Source organism: Quercus suber, unplaced genomic scaffold (assembly GCF_002906115.3).
Source record: "Quercus suber isolate HL8 unplaced genomic scaffold, Cork oak 2.0 scaffold_427, whole genome shotgun sequence".
NCBI lineage: Eukaryota > Viridiplantae > Streptophyta > Magnoliopsida > Fagales > Fagaceae > Quercus > Quercus suber.
The window spans coordinates 656,140-670,430 of record NW_027069878.1 but is presented as its reverse complement, the minus strand read 5'-3'; the positions used below and the strand labels follow the sequence as shown (position 1 = coordinate 670,430).

The following is a 14,291-nucleotide window of genomic DNA, read 5'->3' as shown; positions in this document are numbered from 1 at the left end:
CTTGATTCTTTGTATGAAGGCAAATCTTGTGCAGAGATGAGATTGATCTCAATAACTGTTGGTTTAGGTGGAGTTGCCATGGCCATAAACATGACCGTGACACAAGGAAACAAAGGTAATTGATGAAGAAGAAGATGAGAAGAATAGGATGGCCTAGGTTGAGTTCTCGGGCTGTAGGGCAATATAATATATATATATATATATATATGATTAAAGATCCTATTCCTAGTAGCTATCGACTTCCTAGTTACATAGAAAGAAACTGGTCGGTTTGAATATATATGATTAAAAAAAATCCTATTAGGCTTTGACTTATGGTGTGTTTGGCTCCAAAGTAAAAAAAAAAAAAAAGTCTACTTATTTTACTATTTAGTTTATTTTTGTTACTATTTATGGTCCATTGCACTTTTTGATACTATTCATAGGTCTCACTATACTATATCAGCTAACTTTTACCTATATCTAAAGTATTTTTAGCAAAAAAAATTTAATTTCAACAAAATAAGCAGATCTCAAACAGACTCTTAATAATTAATATAGAAAAAAACACTGTTTGTAGGCATATGAAGTCTTATTTATATGCACGATTGGTAGTGATGTTGAATATTGAATGTATATGATTAAAAAATCCTATTCCTATTAGCTTTCTACTTAATAGTTAATACAGAGAGAAACACTATTTGTAGGCATATGAAGTCTTATTTATGTGCACAATTGGTAGTGATGTTGTAAAAGGATTATATTGTTGCTTCGAAGTCATTGACTCGTGAAAGGTTTATTTGAAGATATACTAGGAAGATTCTAGTTGTAAAATAAAATAAAATAAAAAATATCACCTAAATAGGCACATCACAAAAATGTATTAACTCTTTTTTAAGGTAAATACATTATATATACATATATAGTATGTGTTAAAATAAAACACAGAATTATGATATATGATCAAAATATTTATAATAAAATAATAAATTTATTCTAAGTTTCTTGAAATACTTGGTAAGAGAATTTCAGTTGGAGTAATATTTTAAATTTTTAAAAACTTTCTTTATTACGAATAAATTTTTTTAAAACTTGGGAAATAAAAATTTACTTTTATTCTAAACAATTAACAAGTCAACTCATCCTTAGAGCTCCAAACAAACTTATCCTNGACCCAAAAGTTAACAAAGGATTATATCACATCAACTGAACAAGTAAAACCGCACAAATAACACCCCATTGCCAATTTATCAGAAGGAAGCCGCATGAAATTCTGAATATGTTTGAATTGGAAAGATGGCCACATGAAAATATCTTATAGTTGTTGGAAAACATTATTTAAAGATAATTATCTAGTTATGGATCCGTCTTAGTAAGGTCCTAGGAGGAGTGGCTTAGAAACCGTCCTAACCTTTAGCATTTCTCAGAGATCATTATTTGATGCACAAAATGCCCCTAAAGAAGGAGCTGCTTGTGACAGTTCAATATCAAACAAGATTATTTAAGATATCCCTATGATTTTATAGCTAAGCCTTGAAGTTTTAAATGTCAAGGATGGTTGAATGAGTTAAACACGATAAAGGGTTTAAAAAACACATGCATTTGAATATTTCATAGCCTTATAAGTAAGAATTGAAGAAAATTAAAACCTAAAACAAAAAGAAGGATTTGTCAGTTTTTTCCCCCCACATCCCAGATACGGATTCATATACTAAGCATGATTGGGCTCATGATCAGATCGACTTTTTGATTGTCTATGAGATTGAATTGGTTTTAGTAAAGTCAATTTATTAGATTTAGTGATTTGAATTGCACAATCTAACAACTATGACCTGTCACTACCAGAATATAACTTCCTCCAAGTTTCAGCACTCCAGGAGGCAGATATGCTTCTGAAACTCATATTAAAACATGTTTGCCTTAAAATCAAATTATATCTTAGAAATTGTTTTTTGCACTGACTCCCATGATATCTGCTTCCTGGTGCATTATTCTTTTCTCACTTCTGAGGTAGTCTTTCGCATAAAATTGTCACAACTTAGAAGTTGTCATTACAAAAAGTAAAAACTTAGTACCTTTGCAGATTTGCAGCCAATGAAAGGCTGTCATCATAATCGTCTGATGAGAAAGATCAAGACATATCTTTAATCAGCTTTATATTAAGGATTTAATCTTTCCTACACTAAAACCAATTGATATTTTAACCTGGACAATCCTCATAAAACAGATATTATAAGTTTAAAATACTAACGAATTTATCAAAAAGTTTAAAATACTATTGAATTCATCAATATATTTTTTCTTCATCACTATCTCCCAATAATAAAAATATTCTTTCAAATCAAGAATCCAATCAATAATTCAATTTACGCATAATTTTTTTGTATTTAGGAATGTCTCTGATAGATTGATGGGTGTTGCCGTGGAATGACTTCATAGCAAGAACAAAGAATGGAATGGATTTTTTTCACGAAATTGAAGGAACTCAACTTGCTTCACCAACTTCATCATCACTAGAGTGACTGTTGTCACGTCAAACAAGGTAAAGACAAGATTTTGATATCAGCTAACTCAAACCAAAAGTCACAAGAAGCAAATATATTTCGTTTACAGGCTTGGAGAGAAGAAAAAAAAAATGCTAATAGATATCTTAATAGATATAATTTGACTAAAAAAGTATTAAATACACCTAATAATAACCCTAAACTTAAAATTTTAAAAATTACATCAAAAAATACTAAAAATAATAAATAACAAAAATTGCAGATTTTGATCTACATCAAGCTTGCATAATCCTTCACTTGCCACCCATCAACCCATCAATTTATAGCCCTACTTGACACCCATCAACTTCCTATAGTCAATAGCCAAGCTTGAACCAAGAAAAGCGGTATAGAACGATTGAACAAACCATCCAAATTCATTACACCAAGGTTAAGAATCCCATGAGGCATGCCTGACGAATCACGCACATGAAATGCCATAACGTGTTGAGTTTTATCCATCAAACTATCCAACAAGATATGAACTTTACCAATGCGCCTGTCCTTCCTGTAAGGCCGCTTGCTGTAGATTTCAAGTACCAACGTAGAGTTAGGCTTGTGAAACACCAAGTCTTTATTGATTGCAAATATGAACTTGTCGTTCCATGTGGGGTTCTTGTTTCCGGCATAGTCAACCCTTGAAGTAAGCTTTTTTTGCGGGCTAATCCATGCGACCACGTAGGTTTTGATGCTTGATTCTTTGTATGAAGGCAAATCTTGTGCAGAGATGAGATTGATCTCAATAACTGTTGGTTTAGGTGGAGTTGCCATGGCCATAAACATGACCGTGACACAAGGAAACAAAGGTAATTGATGAAGAAGAAGATGAGAAGAATAGGATGGCCTAGGTTGAGTTCTGGGCTGTAGGGCAAATATATATATATATATATATATATATATATGATTAAAGATCCTATTCCTAGTAGCTATCGGCTTCCTAGTTACATAGAAAGAAACTGGTCGGTTTGAATATATATGATTAAAAAAAATCCTATTAGCCTTTGACTTATGGTGTGTTTGGCTCCAAATTAAAAAAAAAAAAAAAAGTCTATTATTTTACTATTTAATTTATTTTTGTTACTATTTATGCCATTGCACTTTTTGTATATTTATAGGTCTCACTATACTATATCAGCTAACTTTTACTTTATCTAAAGTATTTTTAACAAAAAAATTTAATTTCAACAAAATAAGCAGATCTCAAACAACCCTTAATAATTAATATGAAAAAAACAATGTTTGTAGGCATATGAAGTCTTATTTATGTGCACGATGGTAGTGATGTTGAATATTGAATGATATGATTAAAAAATCCTATTCCTATTAACTTTCTACTTAATAGTTAATACAGAGAGAAACACTTTTGTAAGCGTATGAAGTCTTATTTATGTGCACGATTGGTAGTGATGTTGTAAAAGGATTATATTGTTGCTTCGAAGTCATTGACTCGTGAAAAGTTTATTTGAAGATATACTTGGAAGATTCTAGTAGTAAAATAAAATAAAATAAAAAATATCACCTAAATAGGCACATCACAAAAATGTATTAACTCTTTTTTTAGGTAAATACATTATATAGTAGTTTGCTTGCACACATGAGTTTAGTGTGTGTGCAAGCAAACTACTACATGAGTTTGAAAAAAAAAAGAAAAAACCTACATTTTTTTTTTTCAACGTGAGTCTCTCTTCTGCTTATTTTTTAAATCTTAAAGTGAAGTTAAGTTTAGGGTTTTGAGATGGTAATTGTTAGGGTTTTAAGGAGAGAAGAGAGAGTCCTACCAGGAGTCTCTCTCTTTTTTTTCTTAAGCCTAAAGTTTTTTTTTTTTTTTTTTTATAATTCTAACGTGAGGTATCTTAAAAAATTATAATTAATTTTTAATCTTCAATTTTATATTATATATAGATAATAATAATGATGTGATAAGTTCTAAAGAGACCAACAAAATATGCCTAATAGAGTTTTATTTAAACTAAACTATTGTAACACTGAAAAGAGAAATAATAAATATATAAGATATAAAACCTAGAATAAAAAGAATTTAAAATAAAAAGAAAAAGAAAATAATGGTGATATGAAAAATTGTGGGAGCTTTAAAAGCTTTGGTTTTATATATATAATAATAATAATAATAATAATATATAGATGATCTTGGCTATCCACTATGACTAGGTCATGTCAAATTTAGAATAGATTCAATCATATTAAAATTTGAAGTTACGAACCAACTAAAAAGATCCTTACTATAAATTGTTATAGTAATGAAGTGTTTAAGTTAATAAATCAAATAAGACATATATATCTTGTAATCAGTTTTATATTAAGGATTCAATCTTTGCCTACATTAAAAACCAATTGATATTTTAACCTAGGACAATCATCATAAAACAAATATTACAAGTTTAAATTACTAACGAATTTATCAAAAAGTTTAAAATACTATTGAATTCATCAAATATACTTTTTCTTCATCACGTATCTCCCAATAATAAAAATATTCTTCCAAATCAAGAATCCAATCAATAATTCAATTTACGCATAATTTAGTTGTATTTAGGAATGCGTCTCTGAATAGATTGATGGGTGTTGCCGTGGAATGACTTCATAGCAAGAACAAAGAATGGAATGGATTTTTTTCACGAAATTGAAGGAACTCAACTTGCTTCACCAACTTCATCATCACTAGAGTGACTGTTGTCACGTCAAACCAAGGTAAAGACAAGATTTTGATATCAGCTAACTCAAACCAAAAGTCACAAGAAGCAAAATATATTTCGTTTACAGGCTTGGAGAGAAGAAAAAAAAAATGCTAATAGATATCTTAATAGATATAATTTGACTAAAAAAGTATTAAATACACCTAATAATAACCCTAAACTTAAAATTTTAAAAATTACATCAAAAAATACTAAAAATAATAAATAACAAAAATTGCAGATTTTGATCTACATCAAGCTTGCATAATCCTTCACTTGCCACCCATCAACCCATCAATTTATAGCCCTACTTGACACCCATCAACTTCCTATAGTCAATAGCCAAGCTTGAACCAAGAAAAGTCGGTATAGAACGATTGAACAAACCATCCAAATTCATTACACCAAGGTTAAGAATCCCATGAGGCATGCCTGACGAATCACGCACATGAAATGCCATAACGTGTTGAGTTTTATCCATCAAACTATCCAACAAGATATGAACTTTACCAATGCGCCTGTCCTTCCTGTAAGGCCGCTTGCTGTAGATTTCAAGTACCAACGTAGAGTTAGGCTTGTGAAACACCAAGTCTTTATTGATTGCAAATATGAACTTGTCGTTCCATGTGGGGTTCTTGTTTCCGGCATAGTCAACCCTTGAAGTAAGCTTTTTTTGCGGGCTAATCCATGCGACCACGTAGGTTTTGATGCTTGATTCTTTGTATGAAGGCAAATCTTGTGCAGAGATGAGATTGATCTCAATAACTGTTGGTTTAGGTGGAGTTGCCATGGCCATAAACATGACCGTGACACAAGGAAACAAAGGTAATTGATGAAGAAGAAGATGAGAAGAATAGGATGGCCTAGGTTGAGTTCTCGGGCTGTAGGGCAATATAATATATATATATATATATATATGATTAAAGATCCTATTCCTAGTAGCTATCGACTTCCTAGTTACATAGAAAGAAACTGGTCGGTTTGAATATATATGATTAAAAAAAATCCTATTAGGCTTTGACTTATGGTGTGTTTGGCTCCAAAGTAAAAAAAAAAAAAAAGTCTACTTATTTTACTATTTAGTTTATTTTTATGAAGGCAAATCTTGTGCAGAGATGAGATTGATCTCAATAACTGTTGGTTTAGGTGGAGTTGCCATGGCCATAAACATGACCGTGACACAAGGAAACAAAGGTAATTGATGAAGAAGAAGATGAGAAGAATAGGATGGCCTAGGTTGAGTTCTCGGGCTGTAGGGCAATATAATATATATATATATATATATGATTAAAGATCCTATTCCTAGTAGCTATCGACTTCCTAGTTACATAGAAAGAAACTGGTCGGTTTGAATATATATGATTAAAAAATCCTATTCCTATTAGCTTTCAGAGAGAAACACTGTTTGTATGCATATGAAGTCTTATCTATGTGCACGATTGGTAGTGATGTTGTAAAAGGATTATATTGTTGCTTCGAAGTCATTGACTCGTGCAAGGTTTATTTGAAGATATACTTGGAAGATTCTAGTAGTAAAATAAAATAAAATAAAATAAAATAAAAAATATCACCTAAATAGGCATATCACAAAAATGTATTAACTCTTTTTTTAGGTAAATACATTATATATACATATATAGGATGTGTTAAAATAAAACACAGAATTATGATATATGATCAAAATATTTATAATAAAATAATAAATTTATTCTAAGTTTCTTGAAATACTTGGTAAGAGAATTTCAGTTGGAGTAATATTTTAAATTTTTAAAAACATTCTTTATTACGAATAAATTTTTTTAAAACTTGGGAAATAAAAATTTACTTTTATTCTAAACAATTAACAAGTCAACTCATCCTTAGAGCTCCAAACAAACTTATCCTGAGGCTATGAATTAAATTATAATTAAGATTTAAGAATAACAATTGGATTATTATTTGGGACTTGACTGCAAAAAAAAACTACTGTAACTTTTTCACATTATTCTTGACTCTTTGAGAAAGGCTAACTTCTGCTCAACCCAAACATAGTTCTAGTACTACATAAATTGCCACAATTTTTGCCACAATTATTTTACATGTTAAACGGTAATTAATTACTTGTTACTTTTATATAGACCCTCTTTTTTTTTTTTTTTAACCATTTACAATTTACAACGTGAACAATTGTAGCACAAGTTGTACCATTTTGGGAGTTAGAATTTTTCCAAACAGAAAGGATAAAGGCAGCTTCCTGGAACCATTATTGATATTTTCCCATGAGCTCGAGCCCTTGTGGCCTGGTTAGTTCAAAAAGGGGGAAGAGGGAAGCGAGCACAAGTGAATATATCCAACTTTCTGATCAGGCAACCAGTAATATATTATCTAATCATGTGTTTTGATGAATAAATTTCCCCGATTTGGCACCAAATCTTTTTATATAGACCTTTTTTTTTTTTTTTAACCATTCATAATTTACAACGTGAACAATTGTAGCACAAGTTGTACCATTTTGGGAGTTAGAATTTTCCCAAACAGAGAGGATAAAGGCAGCTTCGTGGAACCATTATTGATATTTTCCCATGAGCTCGAGCCCTTGTGGCCTGGTTAGTTCAAAAAGGGGGAAGAGGGAAGCGAGCACAAGTGAATATATCCAACTTTCTGATCAGGCAACCAGTAATATATTATCTAATCATGTGTTTTGATGAATAAATTTCCCCGATTTGGCACCAAATCAAAATATATATACAAAACTGGACCGGCAAAGGATGAAATAAATGCTCTCATGGAACTAATTAAAAAATAGGCACAACGAACTAATTTGATTGATGCAATGAGTTCAAAAGGAAAATTTATAAAAGTTAAAATGGCAGATTTGCTAGTCCTGGCCACTCCCAAAACTGTCACGGTTCTCATGCTGCCAGCCATAGCCCTGTCCATCACGGCTTGATTCAGGATAGAACTTCCTTTTAAGCTGGGACTGGTGAGGTGGGGGTGGTGGTGGCGGTGGCGGTGGGAGTGTCATGGGCTGTGGTGCCAAAATACCCTTGCCATCCCTTGGATCCATCGCATTGCCACTCTGTGCTTGTTCCACGCCCTTGTTAGCCAAAGGTGGAGGATTTAAAAGCAAACCTCCAGAATTGCGTCCATAGTCACCTTGATGGAATGCAGCTTTCCCATGAGAATCTGATGCATTAGCAAAGCCATCTAACATTCCATGACCACCGTGTGGATGCTCAAAAGGCGCACCAACATAGCCTCCATTCCAGGGTTGAGCATAAGTTCCTGAGAAATTTACACCACCCACTTGAACTGGTGGGAAACCCAACAATGACCCCTGTTCCGCTCCTACTTCTGAAGCTGAATCTTGCCTTGTCACCTCATAGGGAGCACCATAAAATGGTTGACCTCCCTCAGTCTGGAAAGGAGGGTAACCAAAAGGTGGAGGGGGATTTAGCATTGGATTTGTATTGACTGGCACAGCAAAATTAGGTGTCTGAATGGAATGCATAGGTGGGTATTCAGGAAACTGGTTCTCAGATAGGATTCCCTGCTGCTTGTCTGGAAACTGACCAGACTCTTGTTGTGGGCCACCTTGGGTATCAAAACCCTGTTGATGGAATCGGTTTTGAGGACCCAGCCTGTCAAATCCTTGCGGTCGGTTGTTATCTGGTTGGAGCTCTGATGGATGATTTTGTACTTGTCCAAAACTTTGTGGTTGCTTTGGCTGTACATTTGGCCTTGAAGGTGGTGGTTCTCTAGGTTGCTGTCGACGAGTTTTGTCTTCACGATCATGAATCTGGGAATTTGAACCAGGAGAAAAGACTGGCCTTGGGGGAGCCCGGGCTGTGGATTCAGAAGCTCCAGATTGTTTAACACTCTGAGACTCTGATTCATTTCCATCTTCTTTCTCAGCATTGGGTTGAAGAAGGTCAGCATGGCTCTCATTGATGTGAGATTCAAATTCAGACCTCTTCAGAAAAGACTTTAGACAATGAGGTGCTGCACAGATGAAGATCCCTTCCATCATTTTAATTGTCTGAATCTTCTGTATACGTTCATCACAACTGTATTCAACAACAGGCAAGAAATGACAGCTTAGCTCATATCATTTCACAGATTCTAGCACAAAAGGCTTTAAATTGGTGGACATAAAGTCTCACAGAAATTTATAGTAATATAGACACTCTATTAGAATATATATATATATATATATATATATCAGCACAGTTTTTATCTTGTCACAAGACTGATTGCTAATAGATTAGTTGTTCCAACAGCCCATTCCACAATGTTCTAAGAATTTGATTCTTAAATCCTAAGTGCTAAATAGATACAGCTTAAAATCATGTGAGGTAACTAGCACGAGAATATAAAAAAAAACCTGGAAAGTAGGTTTTTTTTTTTTCTTCAGTGACTCCCGCACCTGAGCAGTGCCAGAAGGACTCAATAACATAAATGCACTTTTCCTCATTTAAAGAGTATCCGGGTTTGAATCTGTGTAAGAAGTGAGGAGAAGGTATTTGGTGGCCTCCTCCCTTGAATACAATGACAAAGCCTAGGTCCCAAATTTTTTGGGGTTGACTATACATCCATAAAAAATTAGTTAGGGTTGGCTCCGTATATTGTTTTCTTCCATTCTGTTTTTAGATTTTATTTGAAGTCATACTCGCAGTTACTTCTTTAATTGACATGTCCTTTTTTACTGCTTCTACTAATGCTATTTTTTGTCTCATCCACCTCACCAACTTGCTCTTATAGGGGGAGGTACCATTTGAGCACCCTTTTTTTTTTTTACTGCTTCTACTAATGCTATTTTTTGTCTCATCCACCTCACCAACTTGCTCTTATAGGGGGAGGTACCATTTGAGCACCCTTTTTTTAAGTGAAAACCCAGCTTCTGTAATATTCCTAGGTCTTTGGCAACTCTAGAAATCATTCATGAGTTGAAACTGATTGTAAGTGGAGAACCTCAAAATCACAATAAATCATCTAAGTACACGTGCAAGAGTGAAAGAAAGTGGGCACAAACAAGTGATTAAATTCATAAGTACTATAAAAACCCTAAAAAAATATTGCATATTTGCTTTTTAGCAAGGTGCTAAAAGGAAAGAAAAAGTCACACAACATAATATTGAGTAGCGCATCGCTATGATACAAGAAAGAAGCAAGTTATTTATCTTAGTGATGAGCAGATCAGATATCCACTTACAGGTAGCAAATTGAATCACTCCTAGCACAATCAAGACAGAAGGCATGCTCACAAGGGCTCTGCAAGAGCATAAACATGTTAGACAAGGATAAATTCACACAAAGCTACAAAAACACTTCTAGTATACATGTTCTATGCAGCTAAACTGAAAAGAAACAGATACAAGCAGCCTTCATTTTGATAGGGCTCACACTTCTACATATGGAATTGATAATCAGCACCCAACTACATAACATGGCTCTAATGAGGGGTAACAAACTTTTCAATTCCTTTTAGTAAGTGTCCCTCAAAATATATGAATGCATACGAAAAATACAGAGTAAAACAACTGAGCACACAGCAAAATAACCACTAATTGAATTATTATTAAAAACTCCCTGAGCTTTCCACAAAGTAATGTATTTACAAGAAACAAAAAGGTGAAACGAGGACCCAAAAGTTAACAAAGGATTATATCACATCAACTGAACAAGTAAAACCGCACAAATAACACCCCATTGCCAATTTATCAGAAGGAAGCCGCATGAAATTCTGAATATGTTTGAATTGGAAAGATGGCCACATGAAAATATCTTATAGTTGTTGGAAAACATTATTTAAAGATAATTATCTAGTTATGGATCCGTCTTAGTAAGGTCCTAGGAGGAGTGGCTTAGAAACCGTCCTAACCTTTAGCATTTCTCAGAGATCATTATTTGATGCACAAAATGCCCCTAAAGAAGGAGCTGCTTGTGACAGTTCAATATCAAACAAGATTATTTAAGATATCCCTATGATTTTATAGCTAAGCCTTGAAGTTTTAAATGTCAAGGATGGTTGAATGAGTTAAACACGATAAAGGGTTTAAAAAACACATGCATTTGAATATTTCATAGCCTTATAAGTAAGAATTGAAGAAAATTAAAACCTAAAACAAAAAGAAGGATTTGTCAGTTTTTTCCCCCCACATCCCAGATACGGATTCATATACTAAGCATGATTGGGCTCATGATCAGATCGACTTTTTGATTGTCTATGAGATTGAATTGGTTTTAGTAAAGTCAATTTATTAGATTTAGTGATTTGAATTGCACAATCTAACAACTATGACCTGTCACTACCAGAATATAACTTCCTCCAAGCTTCAGCACTCCAGGAGGCAGATGTGCTTCTGAAACTCATATTAAAACATGTTTGCCTTTAAAATCAAATTATATCTTAGAAATTGTTTTTTGCACTGACTCCCATGATATCTGCTATCTGGTGCATTATTCTTTTCTCACTTCTGAGGTAGTCTTTCGCATAAAATTGTCACAACTTAGAAGTTGTCATTACAAAAAGTAAAAACTTAGTAACTTTGCAGATTTGCAGCCAATGAAAGGCTGTCATCATAATCGTCTGATGAGAAAGATCAAGACATATCTTATAATCAGCTTTATACGAAGGATTTAATCTTTGCCTACACTAACAACCAATTGATATTTTAACCTGGGACAATCATCATAAAACTGATATTATAAGTTTAAAATACTAACGAATTTATCAGAAAGTTTAAAATACTATTGAATTCATCAAATATACTTTTTCTTCATCACTTATCTCCCAATAATAAAAATATTCTTTCAAATCAAGAATCCAATCAATAATTCAATTTTCGCATAATTTTTTTGTATTTAGGAATGTGTCTCTGAATAGATTGGTGGGTGTTGCCGTGGAATGACTTCGTAGCAAGAACAAAGAATGGAATGGATTTTTTTCACGAAATTGAAGGAACTCAACTTGCTTCACCAACTTCATCATCACTAGAGTGACTGTTGTCACGTCAAACCAAGGTAAAGACAAGATTTTGATATCAGCTAACTCAAACCAAAAGTCACAAGAAGCAAAATATATTTCGTTTACAGGCTTGGAGAGAAGAAAAAAAAAATGCTAATAGATATCTTAATAGATATAATTTGACTAAAAAAGTATTAAATACACCTAATAATAACCCTAAACTTAAAATTTTAAAAATTACATCAAAAAATACTAAAAATAATAAATAACAAAAATTGCAGATTTTGATCTACATCAAGCTTGCATAATCCTTCACTTGCCACCCATCAACCCATCAATTTATAGCCCTACTTGACACCCATCAACTTCCTATAGTCAATAGCCAAGCTTGAACCAAGAAAAGTCGGTATAGAACGATTGAACAAACCATCCAAATTCATTACACCAAGGTTAAGAATCCCATGAGGCATGCCTGACGAATCACGCACATGAAATGCCATAACGTGTTGAGTTTTATCCATCAAACTATCCAACAAGATATGAACTTTACCAATGCGCCTGTCCTTCCTGTAAGGCCGCTTGCTGTAGATTTCAAGTACCAACGTAGAGTTAGGCTTGTGAAACACCAATTGTTACTGTAGGCATCATTTTTCACTGCTCATGTTGTCACATCTGGATGGACAATAACTTCATCGGAACTCTTTTGCTTAATCCACCTTATTGGCAGTCTAATAACAACACCATGTAAAAGCAGTACAGATGATGAACTTGTAGTTCATCCTATTCCTTACCACAGGGACATTCCAGGATTTCTATTCTTTGGACTTCTTGGTATCACATTTTTTTTTCTTGCTCCACTAATTCTACCCTTCCTCTTAGTTTACTTCTGCCTTGGATATATCATCTACCGTAACCAGGTTAGTTGGCTCTCCGTCAGTTTTTTTTTTTTTTTTTTTGGTGCACGACTTTAGATTTTCATTTACCTTGTAAGTTTATCATAGTGAGAGGGGCTCTTTAGACATGGTGAAATTGTATATCAAATAACTAATTACATTTGAGATTTTTTTTAAAAAGGTTTTTAATGTTATTTCGATCCTTAGGCAATGCTAGGCAGATTCTCTTTATTATCAAAATCCCATAATTTGAAGATTTTATACAATACCAGCCCCTCAGAAAGGGATGATATATTTAGCGTTCGTGTTAAGATTTTTAATCAATTCATTCATTCCTTATGGAAGAAAATCCTTGTACTAAAAATAATGCTAAAAAATGAAATTTGATATAAAACATATCATACTAAAGACCATCATTATGAAACAGAAAGTTCAATGGCAACTGTGAGAAGAGTGTAAGTACCAGGCGTCCATAGATAGCGACCGGGAAATCACAACGAACGCAGAAGTGGACTCGCTCACCGAGCGGACGGCGGGACCTACGACCAACAGTCTTGACAAGGGAAGCAGAAGTGGCTGCACCAATGCCCTTTGCCACAGGGAGTTCAGCAAGGACAAGGTGGTCAGGGCACGCCACTGTCACAGTATCCACTGGCAAGGGCTTCGTCCCTCCAACACCTTCTGCAGCCGGAGCCTTGCTAAGCCGAATCTGAAGCATCTTTAACACCCAACTACTCTCTCTCTCTCTCTCTCTCTTCTTCTTCACTTGTTCTCCTCAATTCCCTTCAAAATCAATCATGTAACTAAAAAAAATCAATTCCTTTACCTCTAATTTAACAATTAACAAACAATCAATCAATCAATCTGATAAGGCCGTGTTTGGTTTTCACAAATCCAAAACCACATTCACAAAGCATTATTTTTCCTTTCTTGATAAATTCAAGCATATAGTAACAAAGAACACAATTTATAGTAACAAACGAACAAATTTTGTTTCAGATAGAACCCTAAGACTAAGATAATAAAAATAATAATAATTTTCGACCAATAATATATGAAAAAAAAAAAGTAAAAGAAAAATAAAAGAACTGAAGAAAAGCTTACACTATGGTAATCGCTGTGGTTTCGCCGATCTGTGTTTGTTCTTTGTCGTTGTTCTCCGTTGCTTCTCTTCTTCTTTTTTCTTCTTCAACAAAACGCAGAGTTTTGAACTGGTAGACGTTTATCGGAAATATAA

At 33.5% G+C, this 14,291-nt stretch overlaps 3 protein-coding genes across 4 annotated transcripts; all 3 read right to left on the bottom strand.

The window, feature by feature from the left end:
* Positions 1-2,825: 2,825 nt before the first annotated feature.
* LOC136062563 (uncharacterized) lies at positions 2,826-3,293 on the bottom strand. The gene has a single exon (XM_065761748.1). It carries the CDS (start codon positions 3,291-3,293, stop codon positions 2,826-2,828), a length of 468 nt encoding a protein of 155 aa, XP_065617820.1.
* Positions 3,294-5,522: 2,229 nt separating this feature from the next.
* LOC112018483 (uncharacterized) lies at positions 5,523-6,005 on the bottom strand. Its single transcript, XM_024051018.1, has one exon. It carries the CDS (start codon positions 6,003-6,005, stop codon positions 5,523-5,525), a length of 483 nt encoding a protein of 160 aa, XP_023906786.1.
* Positions 6,006-7,844: 1,839 nt separating this feature from the next.
* LOC112018474 (E3 ubiquitin-protein ligase HAKAI homolog) lies at positions 7,845-14,291 on the bottom strand. 2 transcript variants are annotated; one of them, XM_024051002.2, is made up of 4 exons: positions 14,159-14,291; positions 13,518-13,837; positions 10,407-10,465; positions 7,845-9,261 (listed from the first exon to the last, which is right to left on the bottom strand). In XM_024051002.2, the coding sequence occupies exons 2-4, from the start codon at positions 13,770-13,772 to the stop codon at positions 8,073-8,075; spliced, it is 1,503 nt and encodes a 500-aa protein (XP_023906770.2). In that variant the 5' UTR covers positions 13,773-13,837; positions 14,159-14,291; the 3' UTR covers positions 7,845-8,072. The 2 variants fall into 2 exon arrangements, with proteins under 2 accessions (XP_023906770.2, XP_065617823.1); XM_065761751.1 differs by having other exon boundaries at positions 13,518-13,857; positions 14,159-14,286.